This window comes from Ornithodoros turicata, chromosome 5 (assembly GCF_037126465.1).
Source record: "Ornithodoros turicata isolate Travis chromosome 5, ASM3712646v1, whole genome shotgun sequence".
NCBI classification, from domain to species: Eukaryota; Metazoa; Arthropoda; class Arachnida; order Ixodida; family Argasidae; genus Ornithodoros; species Ornithodoros turicata.
The window spans coordinates 53,411,847-53,425,752 of NC_088205.1; the positions used below are offsets into that span (position 1 = coordinate 53,411,847).

The following is a 13,906-nucleotide window of genomic DNA, read 5'->3' on the forward strand; positions in this document are numbered from 1 at the left end:
GAATCACACCGAAGCTACGCTAACGGCCAACACAGTTGCTAGGAACAGAACTAGCACGTCCACACCCACCAATATTCAAGAGAGAAGTGAATCCTTCCACCCTCTGGAGTCCTAGCTCATTGGTTGTGATGTCATCCTATTGTCTCAGGGCTGCACTGTTTTTTCCCACTAATGCCCAACCCAACTGCCCTGGGCAAGGTCTACCTGAAACAATAGAGTCACGGCATTACATCATCACCAAAGCATGCAGCTGCATGGCTCAAGAATGCGTATGCTCTAGACAGGGGACCTGTTATTTATTGAATCACCATCCCAAGGTTATTTCCTTTATTCTACCATAATGATTGCATAGGAAACAGAAAAACTATTGCAGAAAAGCACGATGCATGAAAGCTGATCTTAGGAATTAAGCATTTCAATCCCAAAGTCTTACTAAATGAGACTTACGAATACAGGAAATAACAAAATACCCTAACAAGTAACACCATCAATGGCTAAATACGACGAGCTCAGCGAGACATGTCCGTCTCATCCGATAGCCAGGCAGATAACTGAATAATTACGCTTTGTTCCTCCTGAATAAAGCCACGCACCTGTCCCTCTTGTGGTTGCTCTCTGAACTAAATGAATCGCATTCTAGCACTGCTCCCGTTCAGGGCAGCACTATCGACGTGGCAGTGCTTCAACAAGAATGCTCCTTGTCAAAAAGAAGAAAAAAGAACTACATGCAGAAGGAAAGCATGTCACCACATTGCTCAACACACAGAAAGCACTTGAACAAAGTGGAAAAGACACTCTCCAGCAACTATTCTAAACACACACACACTCCTCCTATTCAAAAACAATGCTCATCATAAATCCGTCAAGGACAATGCACATCATCGAACAACCTCTCATTTTTGATACTACACTTTTTCTCCAGTAACGGTCAATGCAATGCTACAGACACCTGAAACATAGACACACTGCATGACGCCATCACATCCTGTCTGAAAAAGGCAGCGGCAAAGACAAGCCCTCCTATTATGTATTGAATCGCAAGATTATTTCCTTCCTTGTACTCAGTGATGTTCATTCACGCACACACACTCCTCCTATTCAAAAACAATGCTCATCATAAATCCGTCAAGGACAATGCACACCATCAACCAACCTCCCATTTTTGATACTGCACTCTTTCTCCAGTAACGATCAATGCATTGCTACAGACACCTGAAACATAGAGACACTGCATGACGTCATCACATCCCGTCTGAAGAAGGCAGCAGCAAAGACAAACCCTCCTATTATTTATTGAATCGCAAGATTATTTCCTTTGTCACAGATATTCACTCTTACATTAAAATTCAACAAAAAAAAGCACCGGGCATGAATGCTGACCTTAGCGATTTTTACTCCAAAGGGTTATCATGGTACTTTCAATCATTAGAATCACAACAGCAGTAAACTACCACTGCTCTTTAAAAGAATAATTGTGACCCTGGAACACTCAACATCATCACCAGGCTTACGTAATACATGGCGCACGGCCTTTTCTATGCTGATATACTCATTGTCAGAGGTTACACCTGCAAGCAAAAAGGTCTTGGCGATATGTTACTCAACCGACAAATCACTAATTACCCAAAAATCGTTAATTAACTTTCCTTTTGTAAAAGCTACGAAGTTGTCCCAATGAGAACATCTGTTTCTTTCGGTGACCTGATATCGTAGCCGTTTTCAGAACAAAAATCCGTTTGGTAGATCGTCCACAAAAAATTCGTGAAGGAACACAATTTTTTTCTTTACTTTGTTCATTGCGCACCTTCCGAGACGCGACTTTCCTTCACCTCTAACGCGAGATGGTGAAGGAGGGTTTCGGCGGTGCATATGAGTTCCTTTAATGCTTCAGCAGCTTCGCTATTGTAGCGTAAGAAATGAACTGCTGCTCATCGACTACAGTCATCTACAATAACCATAAAATACTCGCTGCTCCCTATTGACTCCACTGGAAAAGGGTCACATAGGTCTACATGCAGCAATTCTAGTAATTCTCTTGCGTCGACGATGCCGGTACAGTGCCGCCTCATGCGTCCAAGATAAGCTTTAACTTCTGGAAAGAAAACAAAAACACATGTACCGGGCAACGCTATCGGAACTGCCCTTATCTTGGGCTGCATTTTCTGTTAATCTTTTTCCAGGACGCAAGAGGCCACGGTGTGCTCTTTCCCCCTCTCACATTGGGGGTGAAGGAAAGACGGGTCTCCGAAGATGCGCATTGAACAAAATAAAGAAAAAATGGTGTTCCTTCACGATTTTTTTGCGGACGATCTACCAAACAGATTTTTGTTCTGAAAATGGCTACGATCTCAGGTCACCGAAAGGAACAGATGTTCCTATTGGGACAACTTCGTATCTCTTATAATTAAAAAGTTAATAACGATTTTTAGGTAATTATTCATTCGACGGTCGAGCAAATTTTGGTCAAGAGCGTCTGGCGGCCCAGAGATGATAGAAGTGAAAACAGCATGTCTATAGCCCTTACAGTTTTTTAATGAAAAATCTGTAGCGCCTAAAAAAGACACCCTGTATATGATTGCACTCCTAATACATTAATGATTTTCATTCTTGCATTGCAGTTTAGAAAAACAGTCACAAATAGCCTGCACTACCCTCATGTATAATTTGTTGAGGTTTCATGCCGTGGACAGTCTGTGCGTGTGGCTTCAACACTACCAAGAGAGCATCAGTCAGACATCCAGTTCGGACCAGTCAGCGAGAGAATGTGTTACACCACTTTGTCATCACACACCTCGCCCTGCTTGGGCCTTTTATTTTTATTTATTATTAAAACATAACTAATCCGAAACTAAAGGATTTGCGCTAGACGCAAATGATACAGCCCAACAAATGCCCCCCTATGTCCAGCAAATCCTACACATCAAGGAAAGTTTGTGAACCCGAATCCTTTGCCGCACACGGTGTTCCTTGTGTTCCACACTGGTTTCGTCAAAGCGTCGGCGATCATGTCCTCAGTGCGTAAGAATGTGATCCTGAACCGTTTGTTTTCCACTTCGTTTATGGCGAATAGGTATTTGAGATCGATGTGCTTTGTTCGTTGATGATACATCGGGTTTTCAGTTATTCTGACGGCAGACTGGTTGTCACAACGGACTTCAAAGGTCTGAGTTCCATAGTTATTGAATCCAAGTTCTGCGATGAACGTTTTAATCACTTTCCTTTTAAGCCTTCCATGAGCGCAATGTATTGCTCTTCGCATGTTGACAAAGCTATTAGTTGTTGTCTCGTCGATCTCCAACTGATTGCACCCTGAGACATTTTGAACACATAATCACTCCTCGATCTGCCAGTGCCGCACTCGTTCCAGCTTGCATCGGTATAAGCTGTTATTGGCCCCTTACATGCGCTGTACGTTATTCCAACGATGCAGGTTCCCTTGAGGTAGCGTAGTACTCTTTTCGCCATCCTCCAGTGACTTAGCGTGTGGTTTAACTTGAACTGGCTCAGGTAGTGAGTGACGAAAGCACGGTCTGGACGTTTCCCTTGCACCAAATACATTACATTCCCTATCAGGGACTGATTGGGACCTTCAGGGACTGAAGTTGGGTTTCGGCGGTGCATATGTGTTCCTTTAATGCTTCAGCGGCTTCGCTTTTGTAGCGTAAGAAATGAACTGCTGCTCGTCGACTGCAGTCATCTACAATAACCATAAAATACTTGCTGCTCCCTATTGACACCACTGGAAAAGCGTCACATGGGTCTGCATGCAGCAATTCTAGTGCTTGTGAGCTGTGACTCGAGAGCGCCCTGAAAGGTTCTCTTGAGTGCTTCCCAATGACACAGTTCTCGCACGTTTCCATTCCCTTCTAAAGGAGTGGTAAGCTGGCCACCGCATTCGTTCGTGACATTTTCACTAGCGTGTCGACGTTCAAGTGTCCCATACGACGGTGCCACAGCATTTCTGCACCGTCGATCTTTGCATGATCCGCCCGCTCTGTTACCGGTGTGGCTTGTGCATACTCATAAAATAGCCTGCCCGAAACAAGGACTTCACCAGGTTCACGTGATAATTCCATTAAAAATGCTGGTTTAATCCCACAGATTACAACCCTTATGAAAAAGATTTCTATTTTCTACAGGATTTCTATAGGAAACCCTAGATAGAGCGCATAAGAAATAGATTAAAACTTGTATCTACTCCGAATGGAGTTTCTATGAATAAATGGGAATACTATCGGATAGAAAATAGATAAAGCATTTATATATACATTGAAAACAAAGTAGTTAGACATAGGATAGAAAGTTGCCCAATTTTTCTACACAGATTGTGTTCATGTAGGACACAAAGTTGCCTCATTTTTCTATACTGACTGTATTTATGTACTATATGAAGTGGACTTTACTGTCAATAGATGGTGCGTCACGAAACGGATTACGAAAGAATTTTGAAGAGGGAGCCGATGGCAGTAGCTCGATAATCTTCTTCTGTATTTCAAAAACCAGGAACTTTCCATTTATTTCACCGCCACATCCCACACACTGCGCAAAACTCCAAACCGCAAAAAAAAAAAGAAAGAAAAAAATGAACGAAAAAGAAACCGAAGAAATACGCTTGCACACGCTCACGCCTGTGACGTGTTTGCAGAGGAACAGATACTAATAAAACACGCAACGAAATGGCTAGGCCACATGTGGAGCCGTCTTAGCTCGAGATGCAACAACACGGGTGAGGAGCGCACGCATAGATTGTTATTTCGGTAGCGAATAACAACCACAAAAAATATTTCCTCCAACTGGTTAGTATATTAGTGCATTAAGGACTGTGTTTATTACTCAAATTACTCGAACTAACCCAGCACAATCTCCACACCAAATTAATGTGGTGCTGCACGTTGCGCATGCGTGGAGCCAGCCCCGTACTATACGATTTGCTACATGCTATCAGTGAGTTACACTTGGTTTAAACGATGGTATAGACAGTTGAAATAGGTACAAAAATGGCACTTCCGCCCTGGTTTACACATACACTTTTTATACCTTTTCTTCTGACAGTGTAGAAGCAGCAGTTCGTCAAGTGCAACATTAAAAAGTAATAAACGGTAAATGTTGCCTGAAGTGATAAGTCACAATATTGCTATTAGCATTTGTATCTATGCCCATACATGGACAAATCACGTGTATTAGTTGTTCTTCAAATGTACAGCAAAAACAAGTAACACATGTCCCTAAAAAAGACCTTTTCGGCGCCTAATATTAGCTCTATAGAGACTGTATAGAAAATGTATACATTCTAGTTCCTGAATCCTGTATAGAATGTGTATAGAGTTTAGCAGTTAAAAACCCTATACAGCTTTTATCTATTTCCTATGCAGAAAATTGACACTAGATACGATAAATAGATTATGTATAGGTCCTGTATAGAAACTAGAAAATCATTCTTATTGCCTGCGTGCCGGCTGCTTTTCCCGTCGGCACAGGGTGCGGGCCATCACCGCTCCTGTGGCTATTGGCGACCGGCACTCGGTGTCGGGATAGCTGGCGGTGGTTTTCTCGCCGGTAGCGGGATTTTGAACGCCGTGGGAGTATTACTAGGATTTATATTGACACGGTTTATTTCAGCACGATTTATTTCGGCACTATTTATTTTGGACGATTTTATTATCTTTCGGGGCAGCTATAGTATTAGCTCTATAGAGACTGTATAGAAAATGTATACATTCTAGAGTCTGAATCCTGTATAGAAACTGTATAGAGTTTACCAGTTAAAAACCCTATACAGCTTCTATCTATTTCCTATGCACAAGATTCACACTAGACACGATAGATAGATTCTCTGTAGGTCTTGTATAGAAACTAGAAAATCATTTTCATAAAGGAATGCAAACATGATAACAATTCTTTTTTAAACCACTATTTCATGCAATAGTACATAAATGTATCACTTGTGTCACACGAAAAGGCAAACACAAAGGACTTACTTGTCAAGTCGGGTCTCAGCTTCACAAAAGCGTGCGCGCACACACACACACGCACATTTTGCCGACGACGAGCGACAACACAAAGTCTATTTTACAATCACATAAATCCACATTATTCGTCAGGTCAATAATTGCCCTACGATCGTCAAGAGGTGGTACACACATACAGGCGAACGCGAAACAATAGATCTTCGTTCCGGATGTAATAGGATATCGCCAGTCGACCGTCGCGAACCAAAAAAGAAATGAATGCATGTTGTTCGCTATACATCCGGAGGAGAGAAAACGGTGCCGTGCTTTTGCGCAACAATTATGGTACAGAAGGGAATTCCCTTCTTTTTGCTTTTATGTTCTTGCACCCACATATTTTGTAAGAATACTCTAGAGTTGGTAAGTGTCAACATCATTCGCTACACGCTGTAGCTCTTATCATTTGTAAACCAAACCAGTTGACATATGTTCATAAGCGTACGACCATTCACTAAATAGGTGAGCAACTAATGACACAAAATAAAATAAAATAAAATAATCATTCTAGAATCACTGAGTGCAAGCTTCAACAGAGCAATGCGCGCCCATCAACATGCCTTGGGCTCACTTCGCACACACGCGACACCTTTCTGGATATATCCAACTGCCACCGGAATCAAAGGTTTATCGCAAGGATAATCATCTGCTTCGCGTCGTATTTATTTTATTTTTTAAGAGTCGCCAAAAAGGTTTCATGCTGATACCAATGAGGGCAGGGTAATTTTTCTTTCCTTCTTTATTTATTTGTTTTGTTTTCTTCAGAGTGTATTACTTTGCACGAGTCACCTAAACTTAACATGTCTGCTTTGCCGCTGTTGAAGTGATAAAACAGTGCGCCCGAACCGCGTCCTCACGCGAGCCGCACCCGGGTCGGTTCCCGCGGTTTGAACGTGATCACGTGCGCGATCCCTTACCGATTCCACGTGCGAGCGCACTGTTATCACTTTAGCACTGTTATCAGACATGTTAAGTCAGGCAAAGCAGACATGTTAAGTTTAGGTAACTCGTACAAAGTAATAAACCTTGAAGCAAAAATAAAATAAATAAACAAAGAAAAATTACATTGCCCTCGTTGATATCAGTCCCTAATACTGTTAAACACGATGAGCATGAATCTTTTTTGGCGTTTCTTAAAAATAAAATAAAAGAAATAAGATGCGAAGCAGATGATTATCCTTGTGACTTTTGGTTCTGGTGGCATATCCAGAAAGGTATTGTATGTGTGCAAAGTGAGCCCAAGGCGTGTTGATCGGCGCACATTGCACTGTTGGGCGCTGAAGCTTGCAGTCAGTGATTCTGGAATGATATTTTATTTGATTTTATTTTGAGTCATTAGTGGCTCACCTATTTAGTGAAGGGTCCTATGCTTATGAACACATGTCAACTGGTTTGGCTTAAAAATGATGAGAGCGACAGCGTGTAGCGAATCATGTTCACATTTACCCATTCCATAGTATTCTTACAAAATATAGGGGTGCAAGAAAATAAAAGCAAGAAGTGAATTCCCTTCTGTATCATAATTGCTGCGGAAAAGCACACCACAGTTTTCTCTCCTTCGGATGTATAGCAAACTACATGAATTTCTTTCGTCTTTGGTTCATGACAGTCGACGGGCGATACCCTATTATATCCGGAACGAAGACCTATTCTTTCGCGTTCGCCTATATGTGTGTACCACCTTTTGATGATGGTAGGATAATTATTGACCTGAGGAATGATGTGGATTTATGTGATTGTGAAATAGACATTGTGTTTGCGCTCGTCGTGGCTACAAAAAATGTGAGTGTCTGCGTGTGCGAGCGCTTTTGTGAAGCTGGGACCCCACTTGACAAGTCAGTGCTGTGTGTTTGCCTTTTCGTGTGACACGAGTGGTACTCGTGAAATAGTGGATTAAAAAAAAATTATCACGTTTGTATTCTAATCTGTGGGATTGGACGAGCGTTTTTAAAGGAATTGCCACGCGAACCTGGTGAAGTCTTTGTTTTGAGCAGGCTGTTTTATGAGTTCTTGACGCGGATCCTGTTACGCTGCGTTTGATATGCCTTCCTGAAGTGGTGTGCTTTGTTGTTATCGTGTGGTTCAAGTCTTTCGCTCCAATTCTATCAGTAGAAGTGAATATGAGTATTTGGTTGTTCATTAGTATATGTCTGACACGACCGTAGCAGTGTTCAAGCTTACCTCTCTAGGTAAAAATTCAGGCTTTATCGTATTATGCTGTATCAGCAGAAGTGACTTTCCCTTCTCGCTTAAGTGATCCAATTTGTGTACCCTCGTTCAGTGCTTTCTTTACACAGGGATAACGCGACTGCACATGTAGCGTTATGTAAGAATTATTTGATAGCAGAAATGGGTGTCTCTTCTCAGTTTATTAGCGTGTGCCTTGTTCCTTTTTTGTTTTTTTTGCCTATGCGAGCAAAGGTGAGTGTTATTTTTCACTGCTCTTTTCTTCTCTCTCTGCTTTTACACAGAAGCAAGCTGCTTTGCAAAGCTGAATTTATGATAAGTGGGTTTTTTGTTTATTTGTTTTTTGTTAGATTTTGTTGAGTGTTAGTATTCACTCTGCTCGATATGTTGATGGAGTAAGCTGTTTGCAGGTATTTGTGCAGAAATGCTGGTATCTGGGCGTGAAGTAGAAATTGGATTAGAAAGTTGTGCGGTGACTCTACGATTATTCCTGAGCGTTCTGTCTTAAGCCTTTTCCCTGCTCAGTTAAGGGAATTTGTGTGCCCGTGTCCTGTGCTTTCTTTACGCAGGGACAATGCGACTGTGTGGGCGTGGGCGTAGCATTATGCAAGAATTATCTGATAGCAGAAATGGGTGTCTTTTTCTCAGTTGATTAGTGTATGCTTCGGTTTTTGAAGTCGTAGCAATTCCAGCACAAGTGCATGCATTTTTTCGCTGTTCTTTTCTCCTTCCACTGCTTTTATGCAGAAGAAAGTTCAGAAGAATTCATGAGAAGTGGGTTGTTTCTTTATTTGTTTTTGTTAGATGTTCAGTGTCAGTATACACTGTGCTCGATATGTTGATGGAGTAAGCTGTTTGCAGTTACAGGTATTTGTGCAGAAATGCTGGTATCTGAGCGTGTAGTAGAAATTCCTATGAAGCACGCCACCCTCAGTGTAAATTAATTATTTTGGATGTGAGTCTGCTTCACTGTATGACAGGACCTGGTATGCTGAAATGGGAAGAGACAAAAACTTGGAGCGCTTGGGTAATAGTAATCCAAGTAATAGTGCAATTATAGTTTCCATATAAAGTAGAATTTTAAGCCATCTAAATTTATACATAAGGGTGTACAGGCTTTTTGTGATAGTTTTCCTATACTGCAACGCAAGAATGAAAATCATTAATATAGTAGGAGTGTGATCGTATTATATATCTGTTCCCGTATATGGGTTCTGTCTTTTGCTCCGTCGTGCGCGAATGCAACTTTGCTCGCAGGTGTAGCCTCAGACAACGATTATATCAGCATGGTAAAGGTTATGCGCCGTGTATTACATAAGCCTGGTGATGATGATGTGTGTTCCAGGGTCACGATTATTATTTTAAAGAGCAGTGGTAGTTTACTGCTGTTGTGATTCTAATGACTGAAAATACCATGATAGGCCTTTAGGGTGAAAATCGCTAAGGACAGCATTCACGCACGGTGCTTTTTTTGTTGAATGTTATTGTAAAAGTGAATGAACATCACTGAGTACAAGGAAGGAAATAATCTTGCGATTCAATAAATAATAGGAGGGCTTCTCTTTGCCGCTGCCTTTTTCAGACAGGATGTGATGGCGTCATGCAGTGTGTCTATGTTTCACGTGTCTGTAGCATTGCATTGACCGTTACTGGAGAAAAAGTGTAGTATCAAAAATGAGAGGTTGTTCGATGATGTGCATTGTCCTGGACGGATTTATGATAAGCACTGTTTTTGAATAAGAGGAGTGTATGCGTGTTTAGAATAGTTGGATGCTGGAGAGTGTCTTTTCCACTTTCTTCAAGTCCTTTCTCTGTGTTTTTTTTTGCCCTTGTTGCCTGACAAACATGCGATTTTTCCTGGTCTGACAGTGCTCATTGAACAATTTCCTGACATGCCCAGACATCTTGTGTCATGCTTTCCTTCTGCATGCAGTTCTTTTTATTCTTTTTGAAAAGGAACATTCTTGTTGAAACACTGTCATTTCGATAGTGCTGGCCTGAATGGGAGTAGTGCTAGATTGATTCTTAATAATTTTGCGACTCACTTAGTTCATAGAGTAACCGCAATGGGGACAGGTGCATGGCTTTAGTCAGAAGGAACAAAACGTCATTATTCAGTTATCTGCCTGGCTATCGGATGAGACGGATATGTCTCTCTCTGAGCTCGTCAAATTTAGCCATTGATGGTGTTACTTGTTAGGACATTTTGTTATTTCCTGTATTCGTAAGTCTCATTTAGTAAGACTTTGGGATTGAAATGCTTAATGCCTAAGATCAGCTTTCATGCATGGTGCTTTTCTGCAGTAGTTTTTCTGTTTCCTATGCAGTCATTATAGTAGAATAAAGGAAATCATCTTGGGATGGTGATTCAGTAAATAACAGGTCCCCATGCGTCCTTGGACCATGCAGCTCCATGCATGGGGGATGACGTCTAGTCACAGCTCTATTGTTTCAGGTGGCCTTGTCCAGGGCAGTTGGGTTGGGCATTAGTGGAAGAAAACAGTGTAGCCCTGAGACAATAGGATGACGTCACAACCAATGAGCAAGGCCTGCAGAGGGCGCAAGGATTCACTTCTCTCTTGGACATTGACGGGTGTGAATGCGCTAATTCTGTTCCTAGCAATTGTGTTGGCGGTTAGTGAAAAAGCGTAGCTTCGGTGGGGTTCAGTTTGCCTCTGACAGGGTACGGATGTCTGGTTCGTCGCTGGTGAATGGTGGATTTTGTGTCGAGTGGATTTACAATGGAGGGAATGCAGTGTACGTCTCCGATGATGGTGAGTGTCTGTGTTTGCTTTCCTCTGTTGTCCAGCAGCAGTGCGGTATTTTCTCGTGTAACAGCGCTCGTTGAGCAATGTCCTGACATGCCCGGACCTGCATGCTTTCCTCTGCTGACGCATCTATCCTTGTATTTTTGCTTCTTTGGACAAGACAGATTCATGTTGATCATTCTTGTCTTGATAATGATGGTAGTGCTGCCGCGCCCTTGAATTAAATGGAAATAGTGCTAGAACGATTGTTAATAATTTTGCGATTAAATTAGTTCAGAAAGCAACCGCAAGTGGCACAGATGCATGACTTTATAGAGGAGTAAAACGCATTTTGTTTCAGTTCTGCGGCTGGCTATCGGATGGAATGAAAACATCGTTCTGCGCACCTCGTGACTCTGGCTGCGGTGGGCTGATTTGTTGTGTAGCTAATTCTTTCGCATGCGATAACTTTGTCCCCGCTTTGGTTGTGGTTTTCATGCCCGTGCATGTCGGGCGCTGGTTGCTGTTGTACCTGTGAGGGCATCCCCGCCATTTTCTATCTTCCGCAAAAGCTGCGTTGGGAACGAGAGTAGCGCTGGCATGATTCTTAATAATTTTGCTGTGAAATTAGTTGAGAAAGTAACCGCTAGGGGGCCTAGAGATGCGTAACTTTATAGCAGAGAAAAAAGCATTACGAGTCACTTCCGTGCATGGCTGTCGGATGGAGCAGTCACATTGTTCTGCGCTCCCCGTGACTGCTGTTGTGGTGGGCTGTTTTGCTTCTGTGCCTGATTCTTTTTGTTGATAGCTGTTGATGGTTAGCATATTTACTCTTGCTTTCACAGCAGTTTGCATTCCTGTGTATTATGAGTGTTTTTCTCCTTGCATGTCTAGAGCTGTCCTAACCTGCCCAGACATGCCATGATAACGATGTTTCAAAATGTCCAGAACTTGTGGTCACAAGGAGGATGGTGACGCCACCTGGTGTGATCCTTTGCAACTTGCCTAACTGCTCCATCGCCCAGCGATGGTCAGCGGCCGTTCCGGACTGCTTTCTTCAAGATGGCGTCGTGTATCTTCAACTAAACTCCTTCTCTACACTCTAGATCTATTTTTTTCTTTTCTATGGACACAGGTTGCCGCCAACGCACGGACACGGGTTAAATGCTCCCCAATTAGTGTGGTGACTCACTGGATAGTCCTAATTAATGTGGGGGGTCCCAATTAGCTCTAATTGCTAATTTAATCTTGTTTAGACCAGCTGTGTGCTGGGGGCAGTCTGTGTCCATTCATTACTACTGGCAACACATTATTAATGTGCCCGTGAACACGCAGCGGTGACGAGTGGCCATGTTAAAGTTTAGGCTATTGTCAATGCTGTGAAATGAAGCGCACCATACCGACGATTTTCAATCACTTCACTTCGAGTGTGGCCTACATGATAATCTCTCGATGCTGTGTGGCCTGATTTGTTGACAGCAGGAGGCGTACACCTCCTGTTTTCAAGAAATCAGGGCACACAACAATGTTATTCGAGATGATGGCTGGTTAGGGGATGAAGTTACTGCCATACCGTTTAATGCATTAGGTTTGCCGTGCATTAATGCATTTAATGCATTAGGTTAGGGAATGACTTTTTCTGATTACATCTCTCTCTCAGATTAGGGGGTGGAAATCGAGTGCTATTTTTAAATCTGTAATTCGGAAACAAATCGGGCGACAACTGTGCCATCGAGTGTCATGGGTTGTTTTTGTTACTCCTCTTGCCTATTAAGGCTTTTCCTAATCTCTCTTCATCCTTATTTTATTTATTTATTATATTTTTTGTGGATAGCCTACTAATGCTAATCCCCAAAGGCATAGACAGTGCTGACACACATAGGTGTATCTCCGGGAACGTAAGTGAGACATTCTTACATATGTTACAACTGGCGACCTTTGTTCATCTTCAGTGGAAACGTCACTTGAGGACTTCATGGCGACTGGAATTCGGGGAGAGATCGGGTTTAACCAGAATTGGTCGGCGGTCAGTGTAAGGGGGGGATAACCAGGTGGAATCGGGTTTAACCCGAGAAAGTCACTCCCTACCGTATAAGTGTGCATGTCCCTAAAACTGAAGTTGCATGCGTATATTATTCTTGCTTGCCAGTATTCTAATACAGCTTGGGACAACAATTACGGAACACGGTGCTGGTGTATTTCCGCTAGATATTAGGATGTTGAATGAGGAACGGGTGACAAGCTATTTCAGCCATCTCCCAGTATGTGCACTCCCGTGCGCTACTTGGGTGTCGCTCCAATGAAGAAATGTGACAGGCCAGTGTTCCATGAAATTTTGTACCCATGCTGTACATGTAAAACTTACGTTACGAACCAGTAACCGGAATCTTATTTGTTTTATTCTGTACTTAATTTGTTCATTTCCAAAAGTGTGGTTACCGTTTCTGTTCATGGGTGACCAGAATTTACGTTCACAGTAGTTGCGGTCCCACACAAATCACGATTCCATTCGTGTATAGATTCGGTTTCGGTTTCAGTCCCTGGTTCACGTAGACTGGTCCTCGGAATTTTCTACAAATCACTTAATATTGATATGTTGGTTGAGAGTAATTTGATATATCTTTTTCTATTCTCTCAGCCTCAGAGATCTTCCTGTACGGCTACAAGGAACACCAGCAACTTGTTTTCGGAGAGAGTAAGTGTATGCTGTGTCTATCATTTGATAGCGCTTGAACGTTAATTAACATGCTAACGTGCGAGTCTGTTGGAGTGAAACATACATATAACAATGGGACAAACAGATAGTTCTGTACATGTGCTCAACCATGGGACCCTGATGTGCACTGACGTCTATACACCGGACGGCATATTAATGAATAGAATCACTTGGGAAGAGGTCCATTTTCCTGATTACCTTCAACACCAAGAATAACATGATGATATTTTCCCGCGAGAATGGATCGAAAT

The 13,906-nt window shown here is 42.3% G+C and overlaps 1 protein-coding gene across 3 annotated transcripts in view; it reads left to right on the forward strand.

The window, feature by feature from the left end:
- Positions 1–13,906, forward strand: part of LOC135396044 (phospholipid scramblase 2-like) — a 194,294-nt gene that overhangs the window by 58,593 nt on the left and 121,795 nt on the right. For all 3 annotated transcript variants that reach the window (XM_064627101.1, XM_064627102.1, XM_064627103.1), the window contains exon 3: positions 13,578–13,634. In XM_064627101.1, coding sequence (XP_064483171.1) covers positions 13,578–13,634 — 57 coding nt within the window. The remainder of the gene's footprint in view (positions 1–13,577; positions 13,635–13,906) is intronic.